This window comes from Pelmatolapia mariae, linkage group LG12 (genome assembly GCF_036321145.2).
Source record: "Pelmatolapia mariae isolate MD_Pm_ZW linkage group LG12, Pm_UMD_F_2, whole genome shotgun sequence".
NCBI lineage: Eukaryota > Metazoa > Chordata > Actinopteri > Cichliformes > Cichlidae > Pelmatolapia > Pelmatolapia mariae.
This window is the reverse complement of record NC_086237.1, coordinates 4,419,880-4,435,448: the sequence shown is the minus strand read 5'-3', so window position 1 is coordinate 4,435,448 and position 15,569 is coordinate 4,419,880. Positions and strand designations below refer to the sequence as shown.

At 42.7% G+C, this 15,569-nt stretch overlaps 1 protein-coding gene across 2 annotated transcripts in view; it reads left to right on the top strand.

The window, feature by feature from the left end:
• zfr (zinc finger RNA binding protein) overlaps positions 1-15,569 on the top strand; it is a 69,830-nt gene that overhangs the window by 16,523 nt on the left and 37,738 nt on the right. For both annotated transcript variants that reach the window (XR_010095350.1, XM_063490585.1), the window contains exons 5-8: positions 2,222-2,440; positions 2,817-3,052; positions 5,974-6,177; positions 6,483-6,795. Coding sequence is in view for 1 of the 2 variants with exons in the window: in XM_063490585.1 (XP_063346655.1) it covers positions 2,222-2,440; positions 2,817-3,052; positions 5,974-6,177; positions 6,483-6,795 (972 nt within the window). In the remaining variant the exon portion in view is untranslated. The remainder of the gene's footprint in view (positions 1-2,221; positions 2,441-2,816; positions 3,053-5,973; positions 6,178-6,482; positions 6,796-15,569) is intronic.

Here is a 15,569-nt window from a genome sequence, read left to right as displayed (position 1 = left end):
TTTCTTCCTGTTTTCCTTTCCACTGTCACCAAGTGTTTGCTCATAGGGGATGAGCTGCTTATTGGGCTTTTTCTTCAATATTGCAGGACGTTATAAAGGGCATTGAAGGTGACCGTTAAGAATTGGTGCTATACAAGTAAAAAGAATTTGAACTTCTAAACCTTTGAAACTCTTTACACACTGTTGTCAAAAGTATTCACTCATCCATCCAAATAATTGAATTCCGGTATTCCAAGTAATTCAATGGTCACATGTGTACAGAATAAAGCAACAAGGCTTCCAGACTGCTTCTACAAACATTTGTGAAAGACTGGGTTGCTCTCAGTGAATTCCTGCGTGGCACAGTGATGGGATGCACCTGTGCAGAAAGTCTAGTTGGGAATTTTCCTCTTTCCCTCGGGAAATGAATGGGAACCACACCAACTGTGACACAAAGTGATGGGCCACGTAAAATCAGAGTGGGTTGAGTAGATGCCAGCATCACTGTGAACCAGTGCCCGAGGCAAAGTCCATAAAACATGGCCGAGCTTGACTGGTCTGAGTCCTGACCTCAACCCGACAGAACAACTTTGGGATAAATTGGAGTGTGAGCCAGGCCTTGGCATCTAACAGTGTGTGTGATCTCACAAATGCACTTCTGGAAGAATGGTTAAAAATTCCCCCAAATACACTCCTAACATGATTTTAAATTATAATGAATTTCCTAATGAGCCAAATGTTTACAGTGAGTGATGGGACTAGACTACACACCTTAGAGTGCTGACTCTTTACAATGAAGCCATGCAGAATGTGGTTTGTCTATGCAAGGTCACACCGTCACCAGAGAATGAATTGTAAGTTGACTGGTTACCCCTCAGTACACTGCAAACTCAGTGTCTGTCAGCCTTGTGCATTGACTGCACCCACCCACCGATGTGTCCAGGAAAGAGGCTACGACTGTCGTATTCCTTCTATTGACCCACTCCTTAACCAGAGACGACATCACAAAGTGTCCTACCCAGGGAGGGAAGTCAACGTCGGACTTATTGTTATTGCTGCCTTACATATGGGACACACAGTGCTGAAATATTGTCACTGTGTGGGAAGCAAAGATGTGAGCTGTGAATAACAGAGACGCCTGTTGGAGAACTAAAAAAAATGGTATTAGTCAAATATTAATTATACAAGAATGGTGTACGTAATTTATTGGAGTATGTCTTTACAGTGCTAATAAAGTAAAGGTGTAAGACTGGATATATAGAAATCACAGGTGCTGTGTGGAGTGGTTGCTTTGTGTTTTTGTGGGAGTGAGTTCAGCCTGGAAATGTAGCTGGTTCTTAGTCGGGTGGAGGAGGCACAGGGTGGTGTTTCATCTTGTCCCTGAGGGAAGCTGTGTGAGGGATGGGTGGAGGCCACTGTAATGCTGACTGCTTCGTGTGTTGGTGGGAGAGCTATCTTTACTAAACGCAGCGTGGTTCCTGATCTGGAGGCGGGGCAGTTTCCACCAGGTTGTTAAGATGCTTTGAATGGCACCACAGTAGAAGGAACACATTATGGGTACCTGGGGTCTGGCTTTCCTTGGCGTGTGCAGACATCGAGACGTTCCTGTGGTGTATCGGTGATGCCACCCTTTGCTGCTCTCACACTGGTTGTGTTACCAGTGCTGAAAGCAGCATTCTGGGGCTTAAGCAGCCTGTAGATGTTCCACTGTCAGCCATGGTCTCTGACTCGTCCGACCAGTAGGCTGGACTAATGATACACTACATTTCCCCAGATTTGAAGGATGGGTCGGGTGTATACTTCGTGGCCCAACCTATCCCAGAATTCATAGCGCGGCCCAGCGCAGCCCTGCTCAGTTTCCAACAATGGCGGCAGCTAGTTAGTTTTAATATTACTCTTATTAATCTTTCTGGGTCACAAAATAAACGTTTAACATATTTTCAGGCAAGAATGTAGCTGTGTGAACCTCAAAAATCTGCTCAGTTTATCAAGACACCACATATTTTCAAAAGCGCGCCGACGTTTTCGGAGACGTCTGTTACCCACCAGCTCGATAGCGAGCCGGGGTTCAAGGCTCACTAGAGCCCGTGAGAACACCGGACTCCCGGCAAATCGTTTTCAAACCCACCGCCGTCTTTCGCTACTCAGGTTAAACATGATATATAAGTCACTCAGATAACTTAAAAATGTAACGTGACCAAGCAGAACTTTGAAATTTTGTACCCATTTCTGTGTTTTCTAGCCCCCAAACCAGTCTACAGCCAGGGGGTGACATCGTACACCCAGAGCCAGCAGACTCGACAGGTGACTGTGATAAAGCCAGCTGCTCCCAGTCCAGCCTCTTCAACGTTCTCCATCTACCCAGTGACATCTACTGTGCAGCCCGTGGCTGCTGCAGCCTCTGTTGTCCCGTCTTACTCCCAAAGCCCAACATACAGCACTAATGCTGTTACATACTCTGGTAAGCTGTGAGACTTTATCACAAAAACACTGTTCCAGGAACAACTTTTTTTACTGTAGTTCGTGAGTAACATGAAGGTGAATCGTAATGCAGCCGATCAGTTGTGTTCTGGATAACAAATGAGTATATGTTTGTTTTTAGCCGTATGAGAGCGGCAGTAACAATGCTAAACAATTTTTCTAACATTATTTGATGCTAGTCATGCTGTGTTTACCTCATAGCTCTGTTAGCATAGCTTTGAGGCCTTTCGTCTGATTCTGTGACATGTTGAATAGAAATGTTGACTATGGTCTCATTGTGTAAATAGTTGTTTTTTCTGAGAACCTTTTGAGAAGTTGACAAACAGCAGCAGTAAGTAGGTTTGGATGTTTTTCAGGAACCTCATACTCTGGCTATGAAGCTGCAGTTTACTCAGCAGCCTCCAGTTACTACCAGCAGCAACAGCAGCAGAAGCAGGCAGTGGCAGCTGTAGCTGCAACTGCAGCATGGACAGGCAACACCTTTACCAAGAAACCCCCCTTTCAGAGTAAACAGCTGAGGCCCAAACAGCCCCCCAAACCTCCTCAGATACACTATTGTGATGTGTGTAAGATCAGCTGTGCTGGCCCACAGGTGAGTTCACCGCTGAGTGCATGGACATCTAACAGTCATGTTTAAATGTAAAACGTCTTGCGATATCGCCACTTGTTTCTATGGAGTGCCTAATGTTGGCCAGCAAGTCTTTCAACAATACAAAGATAATACATATATGCCATCCAGCTCATCAGGTTGTCTGTGTGCCCTGTACGAGGTCAGTGGGATTCAAATGTAAATGATGCGTCATGCAGTTTATTCCTTTTCAGCTACCAGACACTCTTTGATCAACTCATCAGTGAGTGGTAACGTTGTTGCTTTTTAAAATAATTTTTAAAAATAATTAAAGATTAATATCAGTCTGTACATGATCCAGAGAGCTTTTCTTCAAATTCTTTAATTCTCACTGGCTTTTCAGACGAAAACGCCGTTTTCAAATGTATCCGGGCCAGTGTGGACGTAGCCACAGACACACTGTGGAAGAGCTGCAGATGCAAATGATGTGCTCAACAAGCATAAACTAAGACTCACACACAAAACACTGCACACATTTGTAACTTTTGAGGAGTTGTGCTTCAATCCACAAATAAATATAAAGCAAGTTGACCAAACGTGAAACTGTTTTACAAATCAATGCAAATCTGAAGAAGTACTGATCGTTTCTGGACAATTTATTAGGTTCAGCTCACGAATCTGATCGTGTTACCTTTCAGAGACCTTTCTGTGCACACAGATGTCAAACCTCCTTAAATGCGTGTAGACACAGATCACATCGCATGCTGTTGGGTTCATTTTTGAGAGATGGAGGATAAATGTGCTGAAAGTGCATAAATTTACTAAGCAGTTAAAGCTTCGAGTTAAAAACGGCTGCTGTGTCTGTTTGCTCACTCAGGACAGCCAAACGATCACAGAGCACCACACGCGCACACAGGGAACACTCTTATTGTGACTCACAGAATCTGAGTCTGATACCAGCTCACGTTTCTTCTTCTGCACCTCTGTGGAGATGACCCTTCTGCAGGCAGCACTCCTGTTACCATGGCAACCCACCCTCTGGTCAGGGTTGCGTGAAGAGAGATTTACAGCCCTGTTTCCTTTAGCAGAGTCAGGCTTAAGATTTTATACCTTGTGGTGCTATCACCAGTGAAGCAACCCCCCCGCCCCCTCATGTTCCTGAGAGAAGGAGCGTCTCCCTAGGATGTCTGAGACTAATTTAATGCTGCAGCTTCTCACAGATCCACACGGGTAGCTGCTTTCAGGTCCCAGTGTAAAGCTTTGTTTGTTTTATTCTTTTCAAAACTAGAAGAGGTGATTAACCCATCACAGAGACGATACACCAGCCTCTAAAGGTTCATGTATGGGTTAAATAATGTGCTCTTACATGCTGGGGAAAGTCAGCCAGTGCTCAGCTGCAGACAGAGGGGCCAGCATGGTCGTACTGTGGATCATCCACTGGAGTGAGTGTATGTTAAGTTATATATTTAAAATAAACATAGATGCTTGATTCAGGTACGGTGGAATAACACTTTAATGTTAATCTTAGCTCGCTGTTATTAGAGAGTGCTGACATTAATGTGGGCGTAATAAATGATCCCAAACATGTCAGTGGTCATACAGGTCATGGTGGTCTATCATTACACTGGCCACTGTCTGTGTTTGGTAAACCATTGGTTTCTAGTAAAGTGGTTATTAGCTGTGATGATCATTCAGAAAAACAAACATCCATTTTATTTGGAAAAATACAAAGAGACGCAGGCATACAGTGGAAGCCCAGATGTCCTACTTTTACACTGGGACTTGAAAGCAGCCTACATTAGTGGACCTGTGCGAAGCTTTAAACCTGCCGCAAACCCGTGCGGCGTGACCTATCGGGCGATTCGTCCACACGTATGGAAGGTTTTGTGAGCGAGCGAGAGAGAAGTTGCGTGTAGTTTTAGACATCAGTGTGCAAAGAAAGGGTTTTGGAGGGTAATATTATCAGATTCAGGAGCTGAACTTAATACACTGTGCGTAAACGATCAGTATTTATTCAGGGTTGGATGTACGCGTTTGTAAAATAGTTTTACATGTGGTCAAGTTGCTTCGTATTTGTATGGATCAGTCTAGAGGCCGCACACGTGTGGGACATCAACAGTTACACACAAATCATTGCACACATTTGTAAATTTTAGTCTACACTTGTGGAGCACATCGTACACGTTTGCAACCCTTTGGAGACAAATTTCTCTCCATAGCTTTGAGCCTAATCTAGAGATGGTGTCTGTGTCCTGAATCCAGACTGGAAGCTAGTTCCACAGCAGAGGGGCCTGTAAGCTGAAGGCTGCGCCTCCTATTCTACTTAGTAAAGACTGACGACAATGAATGTTAAGCTAAATATGGTTTGTATGGATATGACGCGTGGGTTAATTTACTGATAACTAATGAACACGCAGGGTTAAGTTTGATGCTTTTCACTCCCCATCAAAGAATTGTCTTTGATGGGGAGTTTGATGGGGAGTTATTAGTGGACATGGAAGTATTATGTACTGAAGTCAGAGGTAAAGCCATGTGCTCAGTTTGCAGTGAGCAGACTGCTGTGTTTGAGGAATCACCAGCCTAAACACAAGAAGCTGCCGGATGCAGAGCAGGTTCAGACATCAGACCTTTGCTAGCAAAGCTTCAGGGATGGAGCAGTCAAGACCAGCTTTGAGATTTTCTACAAATCCCTCAAAAAACAGAAAGCCATTCTTTGATGGGGAGTTTATCAGAGAGAGTTGGGTGGACTGACATGGTAATATGTCCTGAGGAGGGAAAAAAAAGTGAACCATAACAAGAATGATCAGGGACGTTTCTGTAAATCTACAACTTCAGTTGAAGAAGAGCAACATTTATAAAACATTTACGCAGTCGCTTGTGGGAATGTTGATTAGTGTTTTGTCTAATGAATAATTAGTGTGTCCCTCCAATTCTGACTGCATAAGACTTACAAGGAGCACCTTGAAGGCCAGAAGCACAAGAAGAAGGAAGCAGCGTTGAAGGTTTCTCAGAGCAGCAGTAGCAGTGGTAGCGGTGGAGGAGCACTGGCCCGCAATGCTCAGAACCAGCTCCGATGTGAACTTTGTGATGTTTCGTGTACTGGTGCTGACGCCTATGCTGCCCATATCCGTGGAGCCAAGCACCAAAAGGTATGATTCACATTCCTATGGTGTCTTTCACAGCCCACACACTCTGCTGCTAAACCCACAGATGAACAAACGTAGCACCAATCAGGGGAAGGAAACAGGCTTTGCAGTGGTGTAAGATTTAGCATTGTTACAACAAAGAATGAATCACAGCAGTCATTTGAAGAGGCAGCCTATACTTTGTGTCCACGATGATTGTCAGTGCTCAAGCAAACCTGGCTCTACACAGGAATCTGTTCTAGCAGAGCAGGTGTCTGCTGTATGTAGAATAATCAGAAAGCGTCTGTACACTCGTTTCTCTTTTCCAGGTTGTAAAGCTCCACACCAAACTCGGTAAGCCCATTCCATCCACTGAGCCCAGTATGGTTACTCAGACATCGTCCACCACTACAGCTGCTCCAAGCAAGACCACACTGGCTACTTTCAGCAGTTCCAGTACCACCAGCTCTCCATGTGTGGCTACCTCCTCCTCTCCTGCCTCCAGCTCCTCCTACCTGAGGCCCATTAACCTGGTTAGCAGCGGTGTGGCAGGTGTTAAGAGCCCCCAAGCCAACAGCCTTTCTGCTGCCAGTGCTGCTTCAGTGGGGAAAAAAGTCAACACCCCCAAGATCAACTTTGTAGGTTAGTAAGTTGTTTAACAGCAGTGCTCTTTGGTCTCATTTGCACCTGTTCATGAGAAATGCGAATAGTCCTGCTTAAAACAATCCTGCTTTATTTGTGACGAGCTTTCCTGATGATTGGAGGGAAACAGGAAGTGTGGCTTTTGATTAAAAGCAGAGAAATTGAAGTTGGGTCTGAAAATGTTGGTAGCAACAGTCTGAATACCAGAGCAGGAGATTTGAAGGTTTTACCTTTTGTTACTTGTTTAAGAAATAAATAGGCTGCCTCCTGGTTGATTTCCATGTCTTAATCACTCCTCTGCATGATTTTAAAAAAATGCCTCCCTGCTGTGTTTCACTCCGACTGCCTTACTGGCAGGAAGTATGGATCATGTCCTCTGGTGCTGCTTTTGTTGTTGTTTGTTTGTTTGTTTTGAAGCGGGTGGAAAAAGCAGTTCAACTTGATCATATTTATAATCCAAACATGAATTAATGGCAGGACTTAGGCAGTGTTGTAGGATTGGGTTGTGATTGATAGGGGAGGGATTACTGAAGTTAATCTGCAGGCAGTCATTTAACAGAAAAGCAATGACAGTAACCGTGTCTCAAACTTAGAATTAATCCATTCTTTTTTCTTTCTTTTTTTTTTTAAGACTTTTATTTAACTTTTTTTCCAACAAATACAAGACTGGTTCACATCCAAGATAGTAACACTGCACAGCACTAGAATATTACACATTCTCCAGAGTCCACAGAGAACTTGTGATAACTTATGTCCATAATTGTTGTCCATTAGAATCCAGTTTACAGGTTACTCCCAGTGCTTCCAGTGGTTTCTTCCATTTGTCCACAAAAGTTCGGGAGCTCCCATCAATATAATGTCCCAGCCTGATCAGAGTCATAACATCAATGATGAGCGACTTCCATAGAGGAATGGAGGGGGGCTCAGCCCCCACCCATCTCAACATAATGCTTTTCCTGGCCAACATTAACAGTGACTGAATTACATGCTCATGTTGTACCAGTGAGACAGGAATATATCCCAATAAACACATTAATGGGTTTTCTGTCACCTGATGACCAATGGCTGTACTAATATTGGCACAGACCTCTTTCCAAAATGACTGAATAATAGCACATTCCCACAAGCAATGGAATCTAGTGCCCACTCTGGCCTTACACTTGAGACAATTCGGAGATGTTCCCATATTATACTTACTATAAATATACAGAGAAATATACACATTGTGCAAAATTTTGTGCTGCAGTTCTTTAAATCGGTTACAAACAGAGATTTTAGATGGAAGGAGCAGGATTTTGTCCCATGCCTGTATATCTATTTCACATTTAAGATAAGATAAGATATACCTTTATTAGTCCCACGAGTGGGAAATTTCATTTAAGCAACGTCCCCCAAGATTTTCTCAACCATACCAATTTGTCCACAATTAGGGCATAAATCTCTGAATCAAACTTTGATACAAAATGTTTATGCTCCCTATTATCCAGAAAGAATTTCTCCAACCGAAAAGACGCTGTTGAGATTTGTAATGATTTAGCATTTATTAACACATAATTTCTCAATTGCAAATACTTATAAAACTCAGTCTTTGACAGAGAATACTGGGACTTCAGGGATTCAAATGATTTAAACTCACCATGTTTAAAGAGGTCATAAAACCTCTTTACACCTACTTTATGCCATCCCACAAAGCTCGACCCTATGTCAGAAGGTCTGCATTATTTATAAGTGTTGACAAAATATTAAACGGATGACTACTGTTAAAAAGTTTTCTCAGTTTTCCCCACGTCCACATAGCATTATATATCAGTGGGTTATGCTTTATTACGTGAGGTAAGTCATTTAGGCGTTTCCCTAGAAAATTAACAGGTGAGGACAGTTTACATAATACTTCCTCAATATTTAGCCATGGCAGATCAGAATGTTCATGTATCCAGGAAGAGAGAATCTCGCTTGTATTGAGAGAACATAATTGACTATGTGCACGTTAGCATATGCTACTTCCGGTGCGGAAACTCCTGTGGGGAGCTTTGTTTCCGGTGTCCTATTCACGCCTGTTTACGGTCCAAAACAAGTTAAGCAAATGAAGGAATCAAGCTGCGATTTACATTTCTATAGATGTCGTGGGCATTTACCCAATATATCTGTAAATGATGTTCATCGACTTGTCGATATTTTTCCCCCGCGCCTCTTTTTCTCAAAAGAGAAAAGGGATTCAAATGTTATATTTCTCAGTATCTGTAAACAGCGGTCCCTCGTTTATCGCGGGTGTTATGTTCTAAAAATAACCAGCGATAGGTGAAATCAAGTAGCCAATTTTATTTTTTGATGGTGCAAAACGTTTCGTCGACATCCAGTACTGCACTTCAGAGTCACACTGCTAGCGATCGATGCAGCGATTCGTACTGTACAGGAGAGACGGCACGGAGGAGATCGTCTGCAGCGACACAATGTGATGTAAAAAAAAAAAAAAAAAAAAAAGCATGCAAACTTGCACTAAAAAATCTGCGAAACAGCGAGGTGAAAGGTGAACCGCGTTATAGCGAGGGACCACTGTAATTTTGAAGGTAAGTCACAACATACCCTTCGTAAATACTAATGTATAGAAACCCTTACCAGCAATCATTCATTTTTTGTGTGGCTTTTTTTCATGGTTTGTTAACATGCTGTGTAGGTGTGTACTTGACTAGCTGATATCGACATAACAGGGGAAACATCTGGTTTGACTATTGTTCACCTGTAGTTTGAATGCTGAACATTTGCCTCTTTAAATCATAAGACCAGTCACTATACAGAGATGTGCTTCTGAATGTGGACGATGTGTCTTCTGATTTTGTAATGCAGTTCTGCTTGTGTTGAGTGATGTAAACAACTGATCGATCTAAACTCTTTAAACGTCAGAATTGATCATTAGATTTTTTATGACACAACAGTGGTGAGTGTTCCCACCTTCTGCTCTTTGTAACTTAACGCGATCTTTCCGTTTTCGAGTTTTGGACATGATTTTGGAGTATATCTTCGCAGTAGCGATTGACCGCAAAGTAAAGCTACCGGAAATGTACAACCCCACATCCGGTCTCAAACCAGGAAGTTAGCATTTTCTCGTGCACGGGGTCAATTTTCGATGTTTAGCACTCCCCACCCACCCAGATCTTTCGGTAACTGTAGTGTCTCCAATTTAATTTTGGGTTTTCTTCCTGCCCAAATGAAATCCATCATAGCCTTATTAATTACTTTAATATCTACTGATTTCAAAATTGCAAACAACATGCTTGTGGGATATAATATTTTGGGTAGGATTACCATCTTAATGAGATTTATTCTTCCCAAAAATGATATCGGAAGTGACCTCCATCTTTTCAGCATCTCTCGAAGATCTTGAACCATTCCATTAATATTTTCTCTATACAAGTGAAAAACATTTGGTGTAACTTTAACTCCCAAATATACAAAACCTGATGGTGCCCAGTGGAAAGGTTTAACATATAAAGGTTCAATGTCCCCTCCACTACAGAGTCATTATAACAGATTTATCAAAATTTACTTTGCATCCAGATATAAGACCAAAGTCCTTGATACACCCAGTAAGAACAGGTAGAGAGTTAGCAGGGTCAGTCAGTGTCAGAAGAATATCGTCTGCATAGAGCAGAATTTCATGTTGTTTATCCCCAATTTTAACTCCAGGAACACTTGGATTTTGTCTAATGGCCATGGCCAAAGGCTCAATGGCCAAAGCAAATAATAGTGGTGACAATGGGCTACCTTGTGCTGTACCTCTGCTCAATGAAAATGGGGAGGATAACAAGCCGTTAGTTAACACTGATGCTATTGGTGATTTGTATATAATTTTGATCCACCCCAGAAAGTTTTTTCCAAACCCAAATCTTCTCATTATTTCAAACATATATTCCCATTCAGTTCTATCAAATGCCTTTTCGGCATCCATAGAAACAACAACCCCAGGGATCTGATGAAAATTTATAAAATGAATAATATTAAACAGGCGTTGAGTATTGTTATAAGAATTTCTCCCCTTAATAAAACCTGTCTGGTCAGCATGCACAATAGAGCACATTACTTTTTCTAGCCTAAGAGCCAGTATCTTTGAAAGTATCTTATTATCAACACCAAGAAGGCTTATAGGCCTGTAAGATGAGCATGACTCCGGATTTTTATCTTTTTTAGCTATCAATGTTATATTAGCCTGGTACATAGATTCTGGGAGTTTCGATTCTTCAAATGCTTTATTAAAAACCCTTAATAATAACTATTTAACTTCACTTTCATTACCTTAAATTCTACTGGGAAGCCATCTGGACGTTTCCCTGACTGGAGTGCAGATATCGCTTTATCCACCTCCATCAATGTTATGGGTGACTCCAGCAGGCTAACCTGATCTTCAGAGAGCTGAGGGAATACTAAGTCGTTTAGGAAAAAGCCCGAGTTAAGCCTTGTTATGTCCATCTCAGACTGGTATAAATTTGTATAGAATTCTCTAAAGCACTCATTAATCTGACGGTTTCCTACTTGCCTTTCACCATTCACATCCACAATAGCTGTGATAAAAGAACTTGATGGAGTATTCCTTGCAGGATGAGCCAGAAAGCGGTTAGGCTTATTAGCTGATTCAAAAAGCTGTCGTCTGGCAAGAAGGACGTCTCTTTCAGCCTTTCTCATTATCAAATTACGCAAGGATGTCCTACATAATATTGTTTCTCCAGCTTTTTTATATTATTCTCAAGCTCTAACTGCCTTGTTAATCGTTGTTTTCTTTTATGACTTGTTTATGAAATAATCATCCCTCTCATGTAAGCCTTAGACCCAAGAACTTTATGGGATAGTTATATAGTCTATAGTTATATAGAGGGTTAGAGTGTAAAGTGTACTCCTTAGATAGTGGATTATAGTGTCGCCAGACGTCCACAAGGTCAAGCTCATTTACAATTTGCCGAAGGGCTTAGGAATTTTTTGTCAAAGTAGATTGTGGGGGAAGTTTATCCATTTTTGGGCATAAAACACAGTTAAAGTCACCCGCTAATATTATATTAGCACAGTCTATGTCCACTAATTGATTAAAGGCCCCCCTTTGTTTTACAAGAAAAATGTTCGGTGTGATTATTTTACATGTAGTTGTTTTTTTCCTGTGTAATAATATTCAACATTGCTATCAATACATTTTTCAAAAAATGCCTCTCTGTGCAAAATGGGTTCAAAAACATGAACAGCTGTGGGATGCTGTTTATCCGTGATTTGAACCGAGGGAACAAATCGTAGCAGGAGTCATCGGCCTGATATTATTTGTATCCCGCTGTAACTTTACTGTATAAAGAGCTAACATCTCCAAAATGTCAGGAGTAGTTAGTCATTACAACTAGGGCTGCCACAAACGATTATTTTGATAGTCGACTAGTCACCGATTATTTTTGCGATTAGTCGACTAATCAGATCATGCATCCATTGAACGTAAAACGTACAGCTTATTGCACCAGCAGCATCTGCTCTTATATAACTATCATTAGCTTACAGCTTTAAGTGTTTAAGGTATGACGCCCCTTCTTGCGTTTACAATCACATAATTTGCATGTACAGAACATTCATGTATTTTAAGAATTAACTGCAGCACAGAGGTTCCTCTTTGGGCATCTTCTTCCAAAGAAGGCAATAAACTCGGGCCTCTGTGGTCTCAGGGGCTGGTCCTCTCCACTCGTCACCTGTTGTCAAGACAGAAGCTCCAGTGCAGCATGTTAACTGAGTGCCTTCAGGCCTCCACTCAAATCTGTTTCTAGGTTATATGTGATATATATATATATGTGTTTTGTAAGCATGTGTGCAATCTTTCTTAAGCTCCCGGCTTCCTAACCGATGGATCACCCAGACATAGCGCTGAATGAAGCTTGTGACCTTTAATTACCTGGGAAAGCTTCAACTCTTTAAGGCCACAGAACTGCAATAAGTGTGTAAAGATATAGCAATGTAAAAATGGTTATGACTGCACCTGTGAAAGATTAATATGGTGTCAGTATGTTTAAATGTCTCAAGGCCATCTTAAAGCTATACGCAATATGATTAATGCTATGGCAAGGCTATGAAATATATTGTAGCAATGAAGCAATTTTCCTTTATCCTCACAATCCTCCTTTTGACCTCTTGCCACAAGAGGTCACCACACCGTGTGCTGTGTCACTCCTCGGCCCACTCAGTCATTTCTATGTCCATCAATGGCATCACAGACACCGGGGTCACCGCCCCGGGGTCCACTGCCCTCGTAATTACCTTTTCCAACAATCCTCTGACACAAGGAATGAGACAGCATCCGCAGGCGACCAAAATCCCTAAAAAAGCAGATACAGACAGCATGGCAGACATTACAAACCCTTTCCATTGCCCAAACACGGATGTCAGCCAGCCCTCAAAGGGATTCTCAATTCCAGAATCTTCATGCATGGTCCTCGACAACGTTTTAAGACCTTCCAGAGCTCGGGTAACTGAGCCATCTGGGGCAGTGTTATTGGGGATGAAAGTACAACACAGGTCACCAAACATAGCACAGACCCCTCCCCTCTCAGCCAGAACCATGTCGAGAGCGAGTCTGTTTTGGACCCCCATTAATGAGGTCGGACCCAACTGCTCCGCCACTCCCTCAAAGGCATCCCTGGTCAGGTTTGAGAGTCTCAGCAGATTATAATGAACATAGTTTATTCTGTCCACGTTCTTGTTTGGGGTCACTGGAAAAAGAGCAGAAATAATTGGTAAGTTTTCAAAACCAGCCGCTACTTGATCTGCCAGCTTATACTCGTTGGGAACTCCCCTGGGCACTCCTATGGAGTCGATCCAGGTGGGTGAATCCATCCTAGGGTCGTATGCATGTGTCCCCTTACCCAATACATGTCGCTTGCGTCTGGCTGCCAGTGTGCGTGTGTTACTTTGGGGCATGACTGTCACTCTGTTGCCGATTAATATCAGTTGAGCTCCCAACCTTACCATTGCACAGGTCCCGACACTTCCCAGTGGAACGCGGACCAAAAGAGTTCTCTCCCCACAATAATAGTACAACCCACTTCTTGCCCATGTACCTATTACTGTGTTTGAGTCATTTTTTGCATTGGTGGTTCTTCCTGTAAGTGTCGTAGCGCACCAGCTGGGATCGATATCTCCCAGCTTGTATTTCATTTTATCTGTAGAAAACTTAAAGCAAGTATAGTTATCTTTTTTGGGTCTAAATGGTCCTACCTTTGTACCTTTATCAATTGGCGGGAAGAGGCTGGCCAATATTGAACAATTGCCAGTACTCACCGCTTCTCTTGTAATTTGTAGCATGCAGTCGTACCCCCATTTGTCCTCTGGATACAGTGGAGCGGGTTCTGTAAACAAACGCGGCCTAGCCGAAGCACAAGCAACACAGTTAGATACATCTTGTTCTTTGGCATTTTGAGCCACCCAGTCCAGCCACAGGTTACTGTCACTGAAACCGGTGGCGCGTTCAATTAAGTCCTGAGGCTTCAACCTGGTGTAATCCACGATCAGGACTCGTCTCTTTTGCTCCTCACGGGCAACAGTTAACGACCCGTTTCCCCAATCCCCTGTACTATTTGTGACCGGAGGTTTGGGCTTTGGGTTTACTAAATTCACTCTAATCACACCTGTCGGGTCTGTCCCTGAAACATCTACCCCTATGACCAGGTAGAACACGCCTCCCGGACTACTTGACCTGGGCAGAGAGCTCCATGGTCCCAGAGAGAGGGTGATAGGGTTCTGTGAAGCAGAAAAGTCCCTCTGTATCGCTATCCCTTTCAATTCTTCAGGGACGTGTGGCTCCCACCTCACTCCCGTCCAGGCTACCACATTGCTCCACCCAGGAATGCACCACTGCCCTGCGGTATATGATGCTAGTACTGGGCGGATTCCCCGGCTGGAGTGAGGGTTCCCTCCCCGGGTACAAATATCCGGGTGACTGCAAATCCACACGTCATATCCCCTCCAGCTGCTGTTTGCACCTTTGCAATTAATCACTTCACACAAATCAAAAGAGTATGAGCTTGTGGACCCTTTAACGTAGTCCAATTCTTTGCCATTATATGCGCTGAGACACCCATCCCTTTTACCTGATACCTCACGCTTGGGTCTCCTTAATGGCCACATTTCAGTTTTCTGTTTTTCACTCAGTAGAGGGCTGGGCTGACCTTCGTGCTCGGGTGTGCTGCGCCGGGCTGTCTGCCAAAAATACACAAAAATACATATGGCCAAAAGTAATACTATCTTATATAACAGCCATGTGGTTGTGAGAAGTATTTTTACCAATTTCCTCTCCTCACGCTTCTTGCTACGTGCCTGTAAGTCAAATGTGTGCATGGTGTCGTGTGAAATTTCTACTTCTGACATTAAAATATATTTATTTAAAAAATTTTTTTTTTTTTTTTTTTTTAATTTGTGTTAAAAACTCCCAGTTGTTTTAATCTTTGGGCTGAAGGAGGGACAATACTCGGTGTATACATGCTCAATCAACAATACTTTATTTTCCATATAATTCAACACTTATGAGCATAAGAACCATCATGATGGGGAGAGATGCTTGAAGAGGGTCACAGCATGTCTCAAAATGGTGACGGGTTACTCAGCCTTTTATAGCCCCTAGTGGCCCCCAACTATTTGTAAAAGCCTAAACATTCACATGTTTTCTCTCTTACGGTGCCTAAGTTATGACCTCGGCTCCCTGTCTTCATGCTCTAAAGACGGTGGGGGTATGGAATGCAGTCTGTCTCTCCTAAACGTAGACA